The 20,265-nt window shown below is 35.9% G+C and overlaps 1 protein-coding gene across 1 annotated transcript; it reads left to right on the forward strand.

Annotated features, from left to right (window-relative positions):
• Nucleotides 1-734: 734 nt before the first annotated feature.
• pyroxd2 (pyridine nucleotide-disulphide oxidoreductase domain 2) lies at nucleotides 735-20,084 on the forward strand. Its single transcript, XM_081351968.1, has 16 exons — nucleotides 735-915; nucleotides 2,617-2,636; nucleotides 2,732-2,825; nucleotides 9,235-9,308; nucleotides 11,418-11,573; nucleotides 11,683-11,836; nucleotides 11,987-12,048; nucleotides 12,773-12,870; nucleotides 12,965-13,106; nucleotides 13,230-13,364; nucleotides 14,172-14,244; nucleotides 15,617-15,773; nucleotides 16,000-16,154; nucleotides 18,285-18,391; nucleotides 18,558-18,678; nucleotides 18,841-20,084. Exons 1-16 carry the CDS (start codon nucleotides 798-800, stop codon nucleotides 18,909-18,911), a joined length of 1,737 nt encoding a protein of 578 aa, XP_081208094.1. The 5' UTR covers nucleotides 735-797; the 3' UTR covers nucleotides 18,912-20,084.
• Nucleotides 20,085-20,265: the final 181 nt, after the last annotated feature.

Raw genomic sequence — 20,265 nt, forward strand, 5'->3', positions numbered from 1 at the left:
TAAACTTTTTTCATGTTAAATAGGTGAATAAACTTTAAAAACTGAGTTTGTCATACAAAACGTAAGTTGGATTTTTTACAGTGATCAATAAGTTATGACAACATGTGTTTTTTACATTGCTTTAACTCATCAAAACAAGTTAAGCAATTTGCTACTTTTTTAAAGTTATACTAGATTCAACTAATTTTTAAGTCACTAATTTAAGTTGAAATGACTTAAACATTCAAGCTGATTGTACTTAAAAATTTAAGGCAGCAACCTTTTATTAAACCTTGCTATAGGCTACTAAAGTGAGGTCACCACCAAACTTGAATGTGAATGACAGCCCTGGTTCAAAAAACATACATGGTGCATGGTATGTATTATGTATTATATTGTTTGTTATGTGCCTAATAGCATTATCTCCAAATGTGAAGTGATAATCCATGCTAAAATGTAAAAATAGGCCTATAGCGTATATATTTTTATGCATATAGAGCCAATTTACTGTGAAAAAAATATATTAATAATTTTATAATATTTAATTTAATGTTATTTATTTGTGTAATTTATTTATTTTTACATTTTAACCCTGCTTTTCCACAGATGCCTTATAGCGCGGGCCCCTGATCTTTAGCCTCTGATTGTTGAGAATTGTTTTACATGTGGGGGCGGGATGTTCTCAGAAAAGGAGAACAACACCTTGGACTTGGGAGTTTTCCATAAGAGTTTTCCCCCAATATAGAGTGTTGAGGGGAGGAGTTGAGGAGTTTAAGCTAAAGCTTCGGGTTCGGGTTTGAGGGCTGTCAGGATTCATCATGGCTGCGGCTGTCGGGGCATGTCGCGCGCACAGAGGGTTTATTTCAGTGTCAAGGCGCGGTAACCACAGCTGCACTGCCCTCAAACCTCAATATGACGCGATTGTTATCGGCGCAGGTATGCTATGACATTAATACACGGACTAAAGAAACACAATAAAAATGTAGCATGGCAATGTGCTCGAAATTGAGTGCTTGAGTGGGCGGGGCTTACTGCCCGTGCGTTTTCTCCGATTGGTCATATAACATGGTTGTAAATAATTATTTTATGTGAACTCCTCATAGTGTATTTTTTTTTTTTTTTTTACATTTTCCAGTGTCGTTGGCTAAATTATTATAAATTTACTATTTATTGACTATAAATTATTATTCAGTCTGTTATGGAAGTATCGCATAGACAACTTAGTCACGTGGGACCTGTTACTTTTCTCATCGTTCCTCAGAATGGGCCAATCACGATCGTGTTTGAGTCGTTGTGAGGATTGTTTTTGTTAAAATAATTTCATATAAACTTGAGGGAATTTAAATGTGTATTCCATATACTAATCTTTGGGTTCGATATTTTTTAAACGATTAAGGGTTTCTATTTACAAACGTCCCCAGTGAGACCAAAAACGTCCAAAGATTTGAATGTGATTTAATATGTAATTCGCTTTGCTGAGCCTCCATGCTCCCCCTGCAGGAATAAAAGTTTGCGTACTGTAAATTAAAACATGCAGTGTTCTACCCTTTATACTTTTTTAAAAATCATTTCTAAAAATGTTGTCTCAAACTCCTGCATACTTTAAACCACACTCACTCTTTCACAATCATCATGTTTCAGGAGAAAATAATGCCGCATTCATGAGTTGTTGCAGCTACGAAATCTCTATTGTATCAAATGCAAAACTTGCAAGCATTCAATACTTCAAAACCAGTTATTCCAGGGCTGCCAACTTTTGAGTTTAGCTTGGAGTGAGTAAAAACAAACATTGCATCACAATAAGTGTAATTGTGATTGTCAAAACATTTGGTAACTAAATAGAATTTTATGAAGTTTAGTGACAACATGTTACAATGTTTACACTGTACAATGACTGGTAGGATACAGTTTTTATTATTGCTTGACAAAAATTTCAAGATTTCAATTCCATTCTTGTGATTTGATTCCGATTTTGATTCAAAATTGACTAATTTGGATACATGTTTATTTTAAATTTTATTTAAAAAAATTATCTCACCTAATGCTGTAAACATAGAGGGCCCAATCTGCTGGTATTACTAAAGGTTAAAAATAACAAATTAAATTAAATATAATGCAGCTTTTGTTATAATAACAATTATTTAATGACATAAGTAAAAATATAATAAATATGTAATAGTGCTCAGCAAAATCTCCTCTCTAGCTATTTTTTTCTATTCAGTTAGCATGCTATGGTCATTAAATGGCTTTCCTGAGGTAAATGTAACGTTATGTGACATAATTGTTCTCCTGCTGTTATATTGACCTCTTTCTGTGGTTGAAAAACACTAATTGGTCAATATTATGTATACTTTCAGTAAGTTGACTGTCTGTCTGTCTGTCTATCTGTCTGTCTATCTATCTATCTGTCTGTCTAGATGATCGGTTCACGTACACTTGAACTGAGGGGCAATTAGTTTGATATTAAAAGTAACTCTTTGCTCCGCAATTTTTCTGTGCGTGAGAAAATGGATGTGTGGCGTGAGAGCGTGTGAAAAGTGTCAATTGCGTGAGAGTTGGCAGCCCTTAAAAGATTGTAGAATTTAGACTCTTTTGAACAGCCTAAAAACAGCCTAAAACCCTTTTCTTTCTTTTCAGGTCACAATGGCCTTATCGCTGTAAGTATACACTAGATATGTTCTCAACATATGTTGCTGCCTAATGATTGCACAACAGTTTCATCTCAAGAAACGTTCTGTTGTAATTTGCCCAGTCAGCATATCTGCAGAAGGGAGGGTTGAAAACAGCAGTCCTGGAGCGCAGACATGTCCTTGGAGGAGCAGCCGTATCTGAAGAGATTGTTCCAGGTGTGAGTTTTGGTTTATCACCCAGACCAAGGTTGGCCAAGTTCTGGTTCTCAAAACACTTTTGTTTTCATCAGTAATTACAAACTCAGAACTCATACAGTATGTAGTCTAAGAATTTTTGGTTTAACCCTTTCACGCATAGTGGTCACTACAGTGGACAGCTATTCGGATCGGATCTTCTGTCAGATAACATCTCCAAAATGTTAAATACCTTTTGACTAGTAAACAAAAGTCCAAATCATAGTCTCTGCTGCACCAATTTAACTGATATAAATAGTGTAGAACATTGCATAGAAACTGTCTATTCCTCGTTTAGTGAGATCAAATCATAAATCTACTGCAGGATCTAGAAAAAATCTAATTGTTATTAAACCAGAAAATGTTGCTATTGGTAATCAAAAACAATTTTTAAAGCTAGGTCTTCTAAACATTAGATCACTCACACCTAAGGCAGTTATTGTAAATGAAATAGTCACAGATAATAGCTTCGATGTACTTTGCCTTACTGAAACCTGGCTTAAACCAAATGATTATTTCGGTTTAAATGAGTCTACTCCATCAGGATACTCCTATAAGCACGAGCCCCGTCTGAATGGTCGTGGCGGCGGTGTTGCAACAATCTATAGAGATTTTCTCAATGTTACTCAGAAAACGGGTTATAAGTTTATTTCATTTGAAGTACTTGTACTAAATGTTACGCTCTTAGATGTTCGAAAAACATCCCTATTATCTCTAGCCTTGGCTACCGTATATAGACCGCCTGGGCCTTACGCTGATTTCCTAAAAGAGTTTGCAGATTTTCTCTCAGACCTATTAGTTAACTTCGATAAAGCATTAATTGTTGGAGACTTTAATATCCATGTAGATAATCAAAATGATGCGTTAGGGGCTGCGTTTACAGATTTATTAAACTCCTTTGGGGTCAAGCAAAACATTACCGGACCGACTCATCGATTTAATCATACACTCGATTTAATTATATCACATGGAACCGATCCAACCGATATAGATATCATTCCACAAAGTGACGATGTCACTGACCATTACATGGTAACTTGCATATTACGTACTCCTGTAATATATCATGCTGCGCCGCGTTATCGATTAGGCAGAACAATCCTTCCATCCACCATAGATAATTTTTCAAACAGCTTATCGGATCTGTCTCAGCTGCTCAGTGAACCCAAACAAACAGATGAACTTGAGGAATTAACTAGCACTATGAGCACCATTCTCTCTGGATCATTGGATATTGTTGCGCCCATTAGATTAAAAAAGGTCAGAGAGAAAAGTAAAGCACCATGGTACAACAGTACTACGCGTGTTCTAAAGAGAGAAACCCGTAATTTAGAGCGTAAATGGAAACAAACCAACTTAGAGGTCTTTAGAATCGCATGGAAAGACAGTATGTCACGTTATAAAAAGGCCCTAAAAGCGGCCAGGGCTGAGCATCTACGCAAACTAATAGAAAACAACCATAACAATCCTAAGTTCTTATTTAACACCGTGGCGAGACTAACAAATAAACAGATGTCTCCTGAACAAAGTATTCCATTACAGTTTAGTAGTAATGATTTCATGAAGTTCTTCACTGAGAAAATAGAAAACATCAGAACCACAATTGTAAACGTTCAATCCTCAATCGCGCCTTATAATTCAGCCTCAATTATCACGCCGCAAGAACAATTACAGTGCTTTTCAACTATAGAACAAAAAGAGTTAAATAAATTTATCATTTCCTCTAAAACAACAACATGTTTATTAGATCCCATACCAACTAAACTATTGAAAGAAGTGTTACCTGTAGTGGAAGAGCCTCTCCTCAATATTATTAACTCGTCTTTATCTTTAGGTTATGTTCCAAAAACATTTAAACTGGCAGTTATAAAACCTCTCATTAAGAAACCACAATTAGATCCGAATAATCTAGTAAATTATAGACCCATTTCAAATCTACCTTTTATGTCTAAAATACTAGAAAAAGTTGTGTCCGCTCAACTGGGCTCTTTCTTACAAGAAAATGACACCTATGAAAAGTTTCAGTCTGGATTCAGGCCGCATCATAGCACTGAAACTGCGCTCGTTAAAATCACAAATGATTTACTTTTAGCTTCTGACCAAGGCTGTATCTCAATATTAGTTTTACTTGATCTTAGTGCTGCGTTCGATACTATAGATCATACAATACTCTTAGATCGACTACAAAATTATACTGGTGTTCAAGGACAAGCATTAAGCTGGTTTAGATCGTATTTATCTGACCGCTACCATTTTGTTTATTTAAATGGAGAAAAATCTATCATAACTCCAGTAAACTATGGAGTGCCGCAGGGATCTGTGTTAGGCCCTCTATTATTCTCAATATATATGCTACCACTTGGAAATATTATAAGGAAACATGGAATTAGTTTCCATTGTTATGCTGATGACACTCAAATCTATATTTCATCACGGCCAGATGAAAACGCTAAATTATCCAAATTGACAGAGTGTGTTAAAGATATAAAAGATTGGATGACGCATAATTTTCTTTTATTAAATCCAGACAAGACAGAGGTACTACTTATCGGTTCAAAAAACCACCCACAAAACCTCTCACAATACAACTTTAACATAGTAGGATGTCCTGTTACTTCATCCTCTACAGTAAAAGACCTGGGTGTTATATTAGACTGCAACCTGTCTTTTGAAAATCATATTTCATATGTTACAAGAACAGCCTTTTTCCACCTTAGAAACATTGCTAAGCTACGTACTATGCTGTCAGTTTCTGACGCAGAAAAGTTAGTTCATGCATTCATGACCTCGAGACTAGATTACTGTAATGCGTTATTAGCCGGTTGTCCTGCATCCTTAATAAACAAGCTACAGTTAGTCCAAAATGCCGCCGCTAGAGTTCTAACTAGATCAAGAAAATATGATCATATAACACCGATTTTATCATCCCTACATTGGTTACCTATAAAGTCCCGTATTAATTACAAGGTATTGCTACTGACTTATAAAGCCCTAAACGGCTTAGCTCCAGTCTATTTAACCGATCTTCTATCGCCCTATAATCCATCGCGCTCTTTAAGGTCACTAAATTCGAGACTTTTGGTCATACCTAGGATATCTAGGTCCACCAAAGGAGGGAGAGCATTTTCACATTTAGCACCAAAACTCTGGAATAGTCTTCCGGATACTGTTCGTTGCTCAGACTCGCTCTCCCAGTTTAAAACTAGATTAAAGACGCATCTCTTCAGCAAGGCATTCATATAATACTTTTAATCCTACAGTTAAATCCGACCTCTAGTTCATAAACGCCAGAGGAGAACTGGCCCCCGACTGAGCCCGGGTTCTCCCAAGGTTTTTTTTTTCTCCATTAGGTCACCTGATGGAGTTTTTCGGTTCCTTGCCACTGTTGCCTTTGGCTTGCTCAGTTGGGGATATTTGGGGATATTTAATTAAATTAATCAATCAACGATACTATTGATCAGCATTACCGAACGTAGACGTTCCACTAGAAACAAACATTGATGTATTGTTCTAATTTATTACTGTGAAGCTGCTTTGATACAACCTGTGTTGTGAAAAGCGCTATATAAATAAACTTGACTTGACTTGACTTGACTATTAAAAAAGCATTTTCTTGAATTTGCACGGGTTTTTAAAAGTTGCACATCAGCCTCTTCATTGGACCCTGGTGCATCATCCTATAAATTGCAACCAAGTGGCAAGCCTTTGTGTTTCGATTTTTTTCCCCTCCAAACCAAGATGGCCAAGGGTCAGTCAGACATGCCAAGTTGCTCCGGAATATCCACCCATTCCTTCTATCCTAGGAGACTCTTGTAGGTAAAAACAATATTGCAGCATCAAGCAATATCTAATGAGTCATATCACAGTAAAATTTTCCACGTTTTGATTTTAGATTGAGAGAAAACTCCACATGTGCACTGTAGTGGACGTCATGCATCAATTGCTATATTTCAGCTACGATTCATAATTATAATGTGAATCTTGTTTTTGAAACTTAAAACTTAAAAACCTTTTTTACTGTAAATAAATGTATTTGTATTATTAGAATGTAATTTTCATTGACATCGAAAAAAGTCATGTGATTACATAATGTATGACACTTGTAATGCATTACTTGTTAGATCAAAAAGTAATCTGATTTCGTAATGCATGTTATTGTAATGCATTTTTTTACTCATAACATCAAAAAGTAATCTGATTACGTAATGCATGTTACTTGTAATGCGTTTCCTTTAGAGGTGGGCATAGATTAATTTTTTTAATCTAGATTAATCTAGATTAATTTTGAAATTAATCTAGATTAATCTAGATTAAAATGGCTCATTTGAATTCTGCCGAAGGCATTCAGAATATGTGTGCTACCCAAATAATGACTATAAAAGTAAGTCTTTGAGAGCGGGTTTCTCAAGCCAGGTGGCGCATTAGACCAGGGGCTCATCTCCTGTTTCCAAAATGCATCACAAACTGCTTGAGAAAGCTGTTCTACTCATAGACTGTAAAAGTTACTACTGTACTGTTAACGTCCGTAGGCAACATTAGGTAGGCCTTATTATTATCAACTAGGCTATCTATTAGGGATGGGCGATATGGCCTAAAATTCATATTGTGATATAGGCCTACATTGCAGCCTCTTGCAATAACGATATATATTATAATAAAACCATTTTAGAACAGGTTACACAGACCCTGCTAAACAACTGCTAAATGTATTTTTTTTTTTAAAGGGTGTATGTAGTTTTGAGTACATATATTGTACACTAGCTGCAGAGACTTAAGTAGGTCTAATGTTTATTATGGCTTGGAGCTTATGAAACCCCAAATTTAAAATTAGAATATTGTCTAACTGATGTCTTTTCAGTTAAAAAGAAACACAACAACGATTCTCAAAATCGGGCGCAGACAGAGATTATGTTCTACACCACTCAGATATATTGGGAATAATACGCGCGCGCTGGTATTCAGTGATATGTTTCGTTTTGAATTTGAGGTGGTAGAACGGATTAGTCGCGTGTTAACTTACCGAACTGTTAACCCCACACACTCTGTCTATATAGTTTGCTGCTGCTCGTTGCACCGATCTTTTTCACCAGCTTTCACTTTCAGCCGTGTTTACTTAAGATGACGACGAATATGATGCGTTGCAGGCGGGTGTTCCTCGCGGCCGCGGGTAGATTGCGTCAGCATTGCTTATTAGCCAGCTTCCAACCCAACTTGGAGAATAGATTAACGGCGATATTTTTTTTATCGCGCGATAAGAGTCTCGCGTTAACGCAGCACGTTAACGCCGATAACGGCCCACCACTAGTTTCCTTACTCATAACATCAAAAAGTAAATCTGATTATGTAATGTACGTTATTGTAATGCGTTTCTTTACTCATAACATCAAAAAGTAATCTGATTACGTAATGCATGTTACTTGTAATGCCTTTCTTTACTCATTACATCAAAAAATAATCTGATTAGGTAATGCACATTACTTGTAGTTAATTACTTGTTAGATCAAAAAGTAATCTGATTAGGTAATGCATGTTACTTGTAATGCGTTTCTTTACTCATTACATCAAAAAATAATCTGATTAGGTAATGCACATTACTTGTAGTTAATTACTTGTTAGATCAAAAAGTAATTTGATTAGGAAATGCATGTTACTTGAAACACATTACTTTACTTGTAACATCAAGTATGTTACTTGTAATGCGTTACCCCCAACACTGATCATTTCAGATGAGATTGAAAAAATGTATAGGTTTTCTCAGAGGAGGGCTATGATAGAAATGTGCATGTCCATCTTGAACATAATCAGAATTATCAGCTAATAAGGGTAAATCTCCATACTCTGGTGCACTGGAGGGAGCATCTGAGTGGTTTCCACAGTTGTACCTTGACAGACTGTAGAAAATTATGATGGAATCACGTCCTCATGTTCTAATATCAAAGATACGCAAAGTGCAACTTGTATGAAGTTGTATGAAGCCTTTGCAATATTTTGCATTTATATTTTTTGTGTATATTTGATAGTTTTCACATGATTTGATATAATTGTATTGATTAGTTTGTTAAATTCACACACTTTATCTGTTTGATTATTGTCTTATATTTAATACAGTATATCTTCAGTTTAAACCATAACCGCATGCTGTCCACTCAAGTGGACATCTGAAGATCTCTTTGAAAAATTTGTAAAAAAAATCATATAATTATCAATTCTTGCTTTTCATGCCCTAAGAGCAATAAAAACACATAGGAAAAAAATCCTGACCGAGGTTATCATAATTCATGCATGAAAGGGTTAAGTTGATGATTGACCCTAAAGAAATATTAAAAAGAGTGTCTGCTTTGGATCACTGTAGTTTGCATGACTGTAATGGGCTGTTTATTTTTATGTTCAGGGTTCCACTTTTCCAGGGCCTCGTATCTGCTCAGTTTGCTGCGTCCACACATCTACCAGGACCTGGAGCTCAAGGTGTTACATGCCCCATGCCCCATTCTCTTCTTCCTTTTTTGACTATCTCTAGTGTAGCGCTTTAGACAGACCTGTCAAACCTTGTGAAAAAGAAGCACACTTTAGCATACTTTTAAATGGAGTAGCCTACTTATTACGAAAATAATATAGCATACTTTAAAAGACCAAACTTAAATGTGAACTGAATGTAATGTTTTAATTGTAAATATTGCAATTAGATGAACTTAAGTGTGCTTTTCTTTGACATACTTAAATTGGACTTAAAGTTTCCATGAAATCCAAATTGACAATTCTTGTTTCTTTATGGAATATTGCAGTATTTACTATAAATGATTTATCTGTGAACATCATTATTATAATTTTTTTTAATTCATGTGCTCTGGTAATATTTAATCAAAATAACTTCCGCTACCCTTGCAGTGACTTCTCTTCTCTTCTCTTCTGTGATGATGTGTTTACTGGCGTAAGGGCGTGGCAACCTGTCACTCACATGACATCACAGCAATAGCAAACCACAACCATCCAATCAATTTCCAAAGGACAAAATCAAGTCCCGCCTTACATTTTTTCTTGTTCGAGAAGCAGCTTCACTCGGATATACGTCACAAAAGGGAAATAAAGACTATCACAACTTCGGTTTTATGCTGACTTTAAGTAAATATATGTAATTTAATAATTTCTCCTGGTTTCTTTGAAATATGATTTTATTGTACTTTTGAATATACTGACAAAAACTAATGGTAAACTAAAATATACTTTAATGTTATTTCTACTGAAACTGTAATGAAATGCATTTGTAATTACACATTTGTAATGATGAAAGTTGCAATTTAATACATGTAAAATATATTATCTTTAAATGTAACATCAAATAACACACTGCTGTTCAAATTATGCTCAAATTTAGTTTAGTATGTTTGCCAACACATCAAAATAAGCGTACTTAAAGAATGATCAAATATTATTAAAACAATGATTTAAAATGTACTTTAAAAGTAAAATTTAAGTGAGTTAAGAAACAGTCAAAAAATTGGGTAACACTTTATTTTACAGTGTCATTGTTACACGATACATGCAATTACTATAGTAATAACAGTTAAGTATGCATAATGACATGCAACTAACCCTAAACCACACCAAACCCTAATCATAACCCTATGGTAAGTACGTGTAGTTGCTTAATATTACTCAGTACTTAAATGTATAATTACAGTGTAACAAAGACACCTTAAAATTGTGGCCTTTTATTTCATTATCTGCAAGTTTTTTTAAATCATATACTTTTAAGATTTAAAGCACACTACAAGTGCACATTCAATACAATAAGCACACTTCTTTTTCAAAAGGGGAAGAAACAAATGTCCCGCTTTATATGTGACCCTGGACCACAAAACCAGTCTTATGTGTAATTTTTTTTAAATTGAGATTTATACATCATCTGAAAGCTGAATACATAATCTTTCCATTGATATTACGTTTGTTAGGATATGACAATATTTGGCCGAGATACAACTATTTGAAAATTTGGAATCTGAGGGTGCAGAAAAATCTAAATAATGGAAAATCGCCTTTAAAGTTGTCCCTTTCTATAGGCGATTGTGCTGCATCCACTCACAAAAATACATTTTTTATATATTTAAGGTGGGAAATTTACAAAATATTTTAATGGATCATGATCTTTACTTAATATCCTGATGATTTTTGGCATAAAAGAAAAATCGATAATTTTGACCCATACAATGTTTTGTTGGCTATTGCCACAAATATACCCGTGCGACTTAAGACTGGTTTTGTGATCCAGGGTCACATATGAGGTGTCTTTAAAGATGCACTATCATTTAAATTAATCATTTGATACATTGCACTTATTGTGTACATATTTTACATTGTACTTACTTTTAAAAAAACACCTGCATGTCATTACAGCTGTAATCAATTTCTGTAATTACATCTATAATTACACTGTTGAGTCTTCCCTTAAACCTTCCCGTTCCACCAAACCTGTCCCTAACCTTACACGTATCCCACCTTAATAAAAGCACACTTATTTTTTGATTAATTGCTTTTTTCTTTTAATCTAAGATGACAGCAGTGTGTCTTTCTGTGCAGAAACACAGCCTGAAGGTGTACATGAGGGACCCCTATTCATTTACCCCGATGCTGGAGGAGGGCGTAGGAGGGCGGACACCACGGTCTTTACTTCTTGGAGCTGACATGGCAATGACCCAGAAAGAGATTGGCAAATTCTCCGAGAAAGATGCCAAGGTTTTTATGTCAATGTCAAGAGCACTTTCATGAACTTGCATGTGACAGTAAAAAGCAAAACTCAATATGAATTTTATATGTTTTTTTTCTCTCTGTCCTATCACTAAAGGTCTATCCTGAGTTTTTAACCTATTTGGAAACACTGGCCTGTGCCATCCACCCTCTTTTAGATGCTCCACCCGTTGACATTCCAGGACTGACTCAAGGCCCTTTGAGAAAGAGAATATCTGCCCTGAGGAGCTTGAAACCTTTGGTGAAGTCTGGTAATGATGCTTCATGGTTATATAACAGACAATAAACCAGATTTTCCACAATTGTTCTGCTGCTGCTGAAATAAGCCAGCAAGTCTTGTAAAACTAGGGCTTATAAAACTGAAGCAATAAAGTAAAATCCATGTGCTTCTGTGTTTAAAGGGTTGAAGTTGGGAAAGAATATACCAAATTTCTATGAACTTGTTACAGCTCCAGTTATGAAGGTGGGTTATGCCTCCTCCCGACCTTGACAGAAAAGAAATACATGCCATTTTTGAATATATTTGACTGAATAACTACCAGACCCTATGTCAATCCAAAAACAATTATGTGATTATTTTTCTCTTAGAAATTTGACACAAAGTAAGCCAAACAAAAAGTGGTCTGAGTGTCTCTGTGAAATTTAAGGACTGTGTCCCCTAGTGGTCAAGCAGTGTACATTTACATTTGCTCATATCAATATCTTGAAATCAGGTCTGTTGTCCTCAGATTGTTGGGATTGTGCTCAGGTTAAAATATGTCTGTCACTGTATTGGATTAATGGCTGCTGATTACTGATGGATGCAGATTAACAGATTTCACAATATTACGATTTTTTACTATATTTATATATATATAAATAAACACACACACACACACACACACACACACACACACACACACACACACACACACACACACACACACACACACACACACACACACAAATATATATATATATATATATATATATATATATATATATACAGTATGTGTGTGTGTGTGTGTGTGTGTGTTTATTTATTGTGTTTATTGGTGAGCATAAGAAACTTAAAATACATTTAAAAAAAATACAGATCAAAATATGCATCATTTATTTTGAGCATTGCCTGATAAATAAGTTAAAGTTCGAGGATGTTTCCAGAAATGCACACAGTATTGTTGAAATTTGAGTTTTTTTGCCTGTAGGTGCTCAATCGCTGGTTTGAATCAGAGCCGTTGATAGCCACATTAGCCACTGACTCTGTGATTGGCGCAAACACAAGCCCAAATAATCCTGGAAGTGGGTGAGGAGGATAGTTTGGCATTTCTGTGTTTGAACTGAATATCCTGTAATTGACGTTGTGGAGAATGTATGATAAACTGTGCTTAATCTTGTAGATATGTCCTGCTGCACCATGTGATGGGTGAGCTGGAGAAGGAGAAAGGTGCCTGGGGTTACGTGGAGGGAGGAATGGGTGGGGTGTCTCAATCAATCGCCCGCTCCGCCCGATCTCTCGGAGCAGATATTTTTACAAACAGAGTAAGCATTCAGGAAGAAGGTGTGACCGTTTTCTTGAGCCATTGTTTCCGTGCAAGCCATATTGATTCAAAGCAACCGGTTGTCCCACGGATATTAATCTGTCGCCTTTCTTGGGGCCTGTAGGATGTTGAACGAGTCCTTATCGGTCAGGGTGGTTCTGCCAAGGGTGTTGTGCTGACAGATGGAACTGAAGTCCGCAGTAAAGTGGTTCTGTCCAACGCCACTCCCTACGTCACCTTCAAACAGCTCACCCCACAGGTACAGCCCTGATGGTATGTCCCGAGATCATGCCAGTTCTGCTCATTTTTAAATGTTTAAAAGTAATGAAGAGCATTTGTTTTTACATCAGTGCATTTAGATATGGTCATGACCTCGTGATTATAGAAATTTCTAGGTCATTCCTTCCACAGTTACTGTCATCCCATTCTGTCAACTTCTGTTGTTGCCTTGAGCAAGAGTCACTTTATCTGTTTACTCAAGGAGTGACCTTATTCTTTAACTGACAACACTCAGTTCCACCAGTTTACACCTTTGTTGCCATTGGCTTTGCTTGCTTAGTTGGGACATTAAATTTAACATTTAATTTAATATTCAACAATAATATTGATCTGCCTGCATTGACACTATTAATACAAGAACTGAACTGAGCTGGACGATGACATTACGGTTTACTCCAGAGCTCCTAAATTAATAACTTTTTTTAAAACAAAAATGAAACATCACTGGACTGTGACACTATTTTCTTCTGGAAACAAACTTTTTTGCATTATGTTCCTGTTATCTCTGTAAAGCAGCTTTGAAACAATCTGTACTGTAAAAAGCGCTATATAAATAAATGTGACTTGACTGGACTGTCCACATGCAAGTGTTAGTTCGGTTTACAGTAGAAATATATATATACACACACACAGTATATAGGCAAAAATTAAGAATCCCATTGAACCTACTTTTTATTAATCCAATGTAAAAATAATATTAATAATAATGTGGAAAAATTAACAACCGTTTTACTTAAATCTTAATGACAATTCTGAATAATTGATGTCTGTGGTTGTCCTGGTAAAGGGTGTCCTGCCAGAGGCATTCATCAGAGCCGTAGATCAGATCGACTACACCTCTCCTGTTACCAAGATAAACGGTATGATTACAGATAATTTAATGACTAATTTCATTGAACTAAATGTGCATTTTCTCATTAAAAAACATGTTTGCAAGGCAGCAAAAGAAGAGTGTTGGTTCTTTGTAAATACAGGAAACTTTATCGTTATCTTGACACTCAGCAAACAAACAAGACAAGATCAAAGATAATTCATTATGCAATAGAAGCATGAAAGAATACCAGCTGGAATTCATTGTCGTTTAATTTCAATGGTGAATATTCAGTCACTAATTTAATTTAAATAATTATTAATTAAATAATTATTAATTCCAATTATTAATTTAAATATATATGAATTCATAATTAACGAATAATTCAATCATTTATACTAATTATAATTTTAGTATTATAATAAAAAGTATAGGCCTGGTTTCACAGACAGGGCTTAGATTAAGCTTAGTTGAGTTCAAAAACATGCCTTAGAAAAAAACATTACTGATGTGCATCTTGAGACAAAACAATGGCACTGACATATTTCAAGATATGTCAGTGCAAATTGCTTTCAGTTAAAACAGCTCAATAATGCATTTTAGTCTGGGACTATTTAAAGGCCCCCTGAAATCAAAATGTAAGTTTTTTAGCTTTTAGTATGAATATGTTAGCCTTAAGGTTATGAATAAGATGGTGTGTTCCAAACAATGACAAAATTTACATTTAGGAGATATAAGCATTCAACATTTACAGTCTCTCACTTCCGCTAAAATGGATCACGGATTTTTTATGACATCACCGCCAACTTCAGCTTTCTAGAATCTAAAGCATCCCGCCCCCTATGCTATAATACCGCTGACACGTCACAGAGCAATATGGGTTGGAGATGTGTGTTCGGTTGCTTAAACGCTTGAGTTTTATTCCATTTTCCAATACGTTGGTTAAAAATTAAATGGCTAGAATTTATTCACACCTCTACTATTGAATCCAACGTATCATCAGCGCTCGGATTCGCTTCCATGCGGATGCTGTCAAGTACGACTTGCAGTCTGTGAGGTAAACTAAATGCTATTGGCTATTTGAAAAGGGGGAGGAGCCTTTCAATATGTCCCGCCTTAGCTTCCTGTTTTTGTGGAAATTACGTCAATGCATCGTACAAAGCTGCGCATTATAAAGCACTTTAGTGGGCTTTTAAGCCTTGTCTGTGAAACCTGGGGACAAAGTTAATAAAAAACAAAACACCTCAGGCAGAAATTACATACTTGTATGTTGAGCATTTGGGTCTAAATAAGTTGCTGTTTGATATGTAGAACAAATTTCTAAGCAGAATATTTTAGGAATATAAACAGTGCTGCCTTGCAAAAGCTGTCGATTCCTTACTGATTGGGATTATCTGATCTCTGTTTTTGCAAATGCACAGTGGCTTTGGACAAGCTGCCTAATTTCTTGGCTGCTCCGAACAGTGCGGATGGAAAACCAGGTCCACATCATCAGTGTTCAATCCACCTGAACTGTGAGAGTGTGGAGGTTCTGGAGGAGGCCTACATGGAGGCCCAGCAGGGACGCCCATCCTCCAGGTCAGCAAAACCTGCAGTGCTGCATATAATGGAAAAACTAATATTTGCACATTACACACACATGAAGGCGTCAGGATATGTGAATTTGCAAGTCATGACCAGGGTTTCACAGACAGCAAATCTGTTGCTCTGGGTTTGGGGTTTATGGTGATGGTTTTCCATTCATTGCACCAAACCACAGCAATTTACTTTATATCCTGATTCATCTTCTGGTGTTTTTGTTTAGGCCTATGATAGAAATGACCATTCCCTCAGTGCTAGATCCGACTCTAGCGCCCCCCGGCTGTCATGTGGCGTCTCTCTTCATCCAGTTTACGCCATATTTGATGGAGGGTCGCCGCTCTTGGACCGACGAGGACAGGGAGAGATTTGCTGACACAAGTACCTAGTGCCTTATTTGCATTCTTGTGTACCGTTTGCTGGCACAGGCATAATAAGGATTATGTATGTAAAAGGTCTTAGATGGCTTACATACAGTGTTGGAGAAAGTTACTTTTAAAGTAATATGGTACAGTATTGCGCTACTCCTTAAAAAAGTAACGTTAATTAGTCCACGTTCACACAGCTGCAGAATACAGTTGTCAATCCTGTGTTTAAATTCTTAATGTTTACACTTCAGTTATATAAGAGTGATAACTGCATAATACAACCGAATTCACACCCGTACATTTTAGACCAGTTGTCTGTTATAAAGACTTGCGTTTTCCGTACAGCGACTTAACTTGCTGCTTAACTTCCAAAGTGTGATGCATCGTTATTCGTTAAAGAAATCAACTAGCTTGTCACGACTGTTTTCCGAAACCGTATTGTCGCAAACCTGTGATGATGTCACCTAAATCTAATGATGTCACGCAGACTGCCCAGACAGCAACATAGTGTCGGCCCAGATCCGGCCCACATCTGGTACGTGTGGATTTCACGTGTAGTTTTCAAGTGCGACTCATATGCTTTGCTCTCCACCCAGATATAAAAGCTGTTATTGGTTAATGGTCATTTAATGGATGAACTCGCGGCTTGATTGGACTCTTGTCGTATCAAGAGTGATAAGACTTTTCAGTCTTATGGACGTCGCCCTCTTTGATATTTGGTCAATGTCGCTATAATTCATAGAATACAGGCTTGACTCGCGTTGCACATTCATACAGACAGTATTCAAGACACTATAAGTTGCTGTTTGAACAGGACACTTCAAGACTAACACCTGTAAGTAAATGCAGTTTTCAATCCCAAAAACGGACAGTGTGAACGTTACATTTTATGGAAAGTAATGCATTAAATTACTTGTACGTTACTTTTACTCTCCTGGCTGAGGCTCGCTCTCTTAAAAGCCTTACAGATGTTTTTTTTTTCTTTACTGAGAAGTTCTTTTTTTGCAAGTGTTTAATGCAGTAATGCCTAAACATAGCCTAAATAACATACACCTTCATTTTCTTTTAAAACACATTTAGAATATTATTATATTCTGACCACTTAGAATATTTCCTGACCCCTAGAACTATGTATGACAAACAAAAGACCTCTTAAAGTCCCCCTGTGGTGAAAATCAAGCTTTTAATGTTGTTTATATGTCTATGTGGTGTTTTAAAAATGCTTTAAGACAAACCATGTGCAAATTTATGTCAACACCATTGCTGAGTATTTCTCCTTAAAACTGCAGTGAACCAAAGACAGTCTCAAAAATGCGGTTTGAAACCGCCGGTGTTTCTGACGTCAAACTACCTTGTAACCAATCACGTCAACGTGTGATCATCAACGAGTGGATCTCTGTGCTGGTGCGAGTGAGTGGAGGCGGGGCTGATATGCATATTTATAGGACCACATATACTAAATTAGGCAAGGGTGTAGAGTTACATTCAAGCTATTTTAAGGCATGAAGAATTTTTTTCAAGGAAAAAACTTTTAAATATGTCCTTTTGGTGATCAAAGATAAGTTTTAAGAGATCAAATGATTGACTACAGGGAGACTTTAACATTACGGATTATGTTACATACTGTACAACTCTTTTTATTGAAAGAGAGAATTTTAAATCAGCAGCAAAATTTTTTTTAAGCATTTTAATTAAACTAAAAAAAGTAAAGTGCATTACTTTACTTGTTACATCAAAAAAAGTAATCTGATTACATAAAATGAAGTTACTTGTAATGCGTTAACCCCAACACTGTAATATATACACTACCGGTCAAAATATTATAATAAATTATTATAAGTCTCATGCTCACCAAGCATGCATTTATACAATCAAAAACAGAGTAAAAATACAGTAAAATCACATGATCTTTCAGAAATGTATAATATAAAATGTATAATACAAGAACAGGGTTTCTTGCCTAGATTCTTATGTGATATTTTCTGCATTTTAAAGAACGCCCCAACATTCCCACTCTGATAGGCGGGCATGAACTACCTGCTTTTTAAACCCAGTGACACAGTTTGTGCTACCACAGTGATATCACATGCCTTGAAGTAATACGATCTTTGTTGTAATAGGTTCTTTGTTTCCCGTTTCACAGCATTCGACTGGGTTGAACGTTACGCACCTGGATTTAAAAAGTCAATAGTGGGCAAAGACATCCTGACCCCTCCTGATCTTGAGAGGGTCTTTGGTCTCACTGGAGGGGTATGAACATATCATTTAATTCATTTAATAGAAATTGACATGGACTTTTTATAAATGTATAGTTTTTTTATTACAGAATATAATATATAATATTGTCTCAAAACGTCAGTAAATGTGCTTGTCATATCATTCAAAACATTAATTACATGTATTTTTTATGCAACAGAATATATTTCATGGCTCAATGTCTTTGGATCAGCTTTACCTGGCGAGACCTTTGCCCTCTGTCGCAGACTACCGCTCACCCGTCAAAGGATTGTACTTATGTGGCAGTGGCAGCCATCCAGGTCTGTGCCTGAATAAATAAAAGCTTAAACAGTACGTATTGGGTTTAGAAATGTTATCAGTGTGATATCACGTATCATAAAACCAGGTCAGGTAAATGTTGAGCTTGACATGCATGACCTCCCCTGTGTTCTCCTGCATTTATCTGAGCTTGTCTCATTCAGGTGGAGGTGTTATGGGCGCAGCCGGCTGGAATTCAGCTCTCAATGTTCTGGCAGATTTCAAGCGACTGTGATCTCGGCCTTCGCTAGGGAATGTACCTTTCCAATGGGATATTTCAATGAAAAGAGAGATGAAGACAAACAGTAAAGGGATAGATTACCCAATTTATGTAAAGTCTGTCATCATTTACTCACCCTCATGTTGTTTCAAACCTGTATGAATTTCTTTCTTCTGTTGAACACAAAATAAGATATTTTAGAGAATGTTGGTAACCAGACAGTTGACGGCACCCATTGACTTCCATAGTATTTTTTTTTCCAATATGGAAGTCAATGGGTGCCCTTCAACTGTCTCGTTACCAACATTCTTCAAAATCTCTTCTTTTTAGTGCAGCAGGAGGAGGAAACTCATACAGGTTTGGAACAACTTAAGGGGGAGTAAATTATGACAGAATTTTCATTTTTGGGTGAACTATCCCCTGTGTTGTTGACATTGTGTAATATGTTTTCTGTCTTGCACAGTTTTTGAAACACTCCCAAAATGTTACCCTATTCCATCTAATTTTTATTTTATTTTTGTGAAATTTGAGATCATGTAGTCAATTATAATAAATATAACTGACAAAAAGCGATGACATTATTTTTATAAAAACTTAAATGATATCATTTTGATAATAGATAATAAACTAATTTGGTGCTATGAAAGTAAAAGGTCTTTGAAGCTTTATTGTTTTCCTCTAAATTCTTAATTTTTGCAATTCTGCTCTGTGAAGCCAGTGATGCAGGACTGCAGACTTCATCTCAAATAAATGAATTGCATAAAATAATATAAAATGATTTCTTTAATGCATGTCATTTCTCAATGTACATAACAGCACGCAGGCAAGACTCTCGATTTAAATATTCGACTTAAATATTAATTTAAGGCTATGTTGGTTATAACTTTCTAACCTGAGTACAACTCTTCCTATTTCTACAGTATAAACAGTATTATGTAAACTACACACGCATGCAAATGTCCTGAATGCTTGAAAATCCAGAAAATCCATTCAGTAAACATGCCAAATGTGCAGTAAACAACAGACCACATAGCACAAAAGTAATTTCAGGTGTGATTTAAAGTTCAGCCATGGTTTTTAACATATCTTAATCTTGATTGATTTGCCAAAATCTGCAACATAGTGAATTTAAAAATGTTTTTATTTTTATTTGTATGGTAACTGGATTAAAGTCAGCATGAAATGCAATATGCAATGGTGTCTTCTTTCCTATTGTGATGTAGGCTATATCCGAGTGAAACTGCTTCTTGAAGTTGAACCAGGAAAAAAAAGAAGGCCTGGACTTGATTTTGTCCTTAACCTATGACGGAAATATCCAGACAGACAGGATTCTGAAATTAAGGAGCATTTTTATGCCACAGTGTTAATA

This window comes from Scardinius erythrophthalmus (genome assembly GCF_964197995.2).
Source record: "Scardinius erythrophthalmus genome assembly, chromosome: 21".
Lineage (NCBI taxonomy): Eukaryota > Metazoa > Chordata > Actinopteri > Cypriniformes > Leuciscidae > Scardinius > Scardinius erythrophthalmus.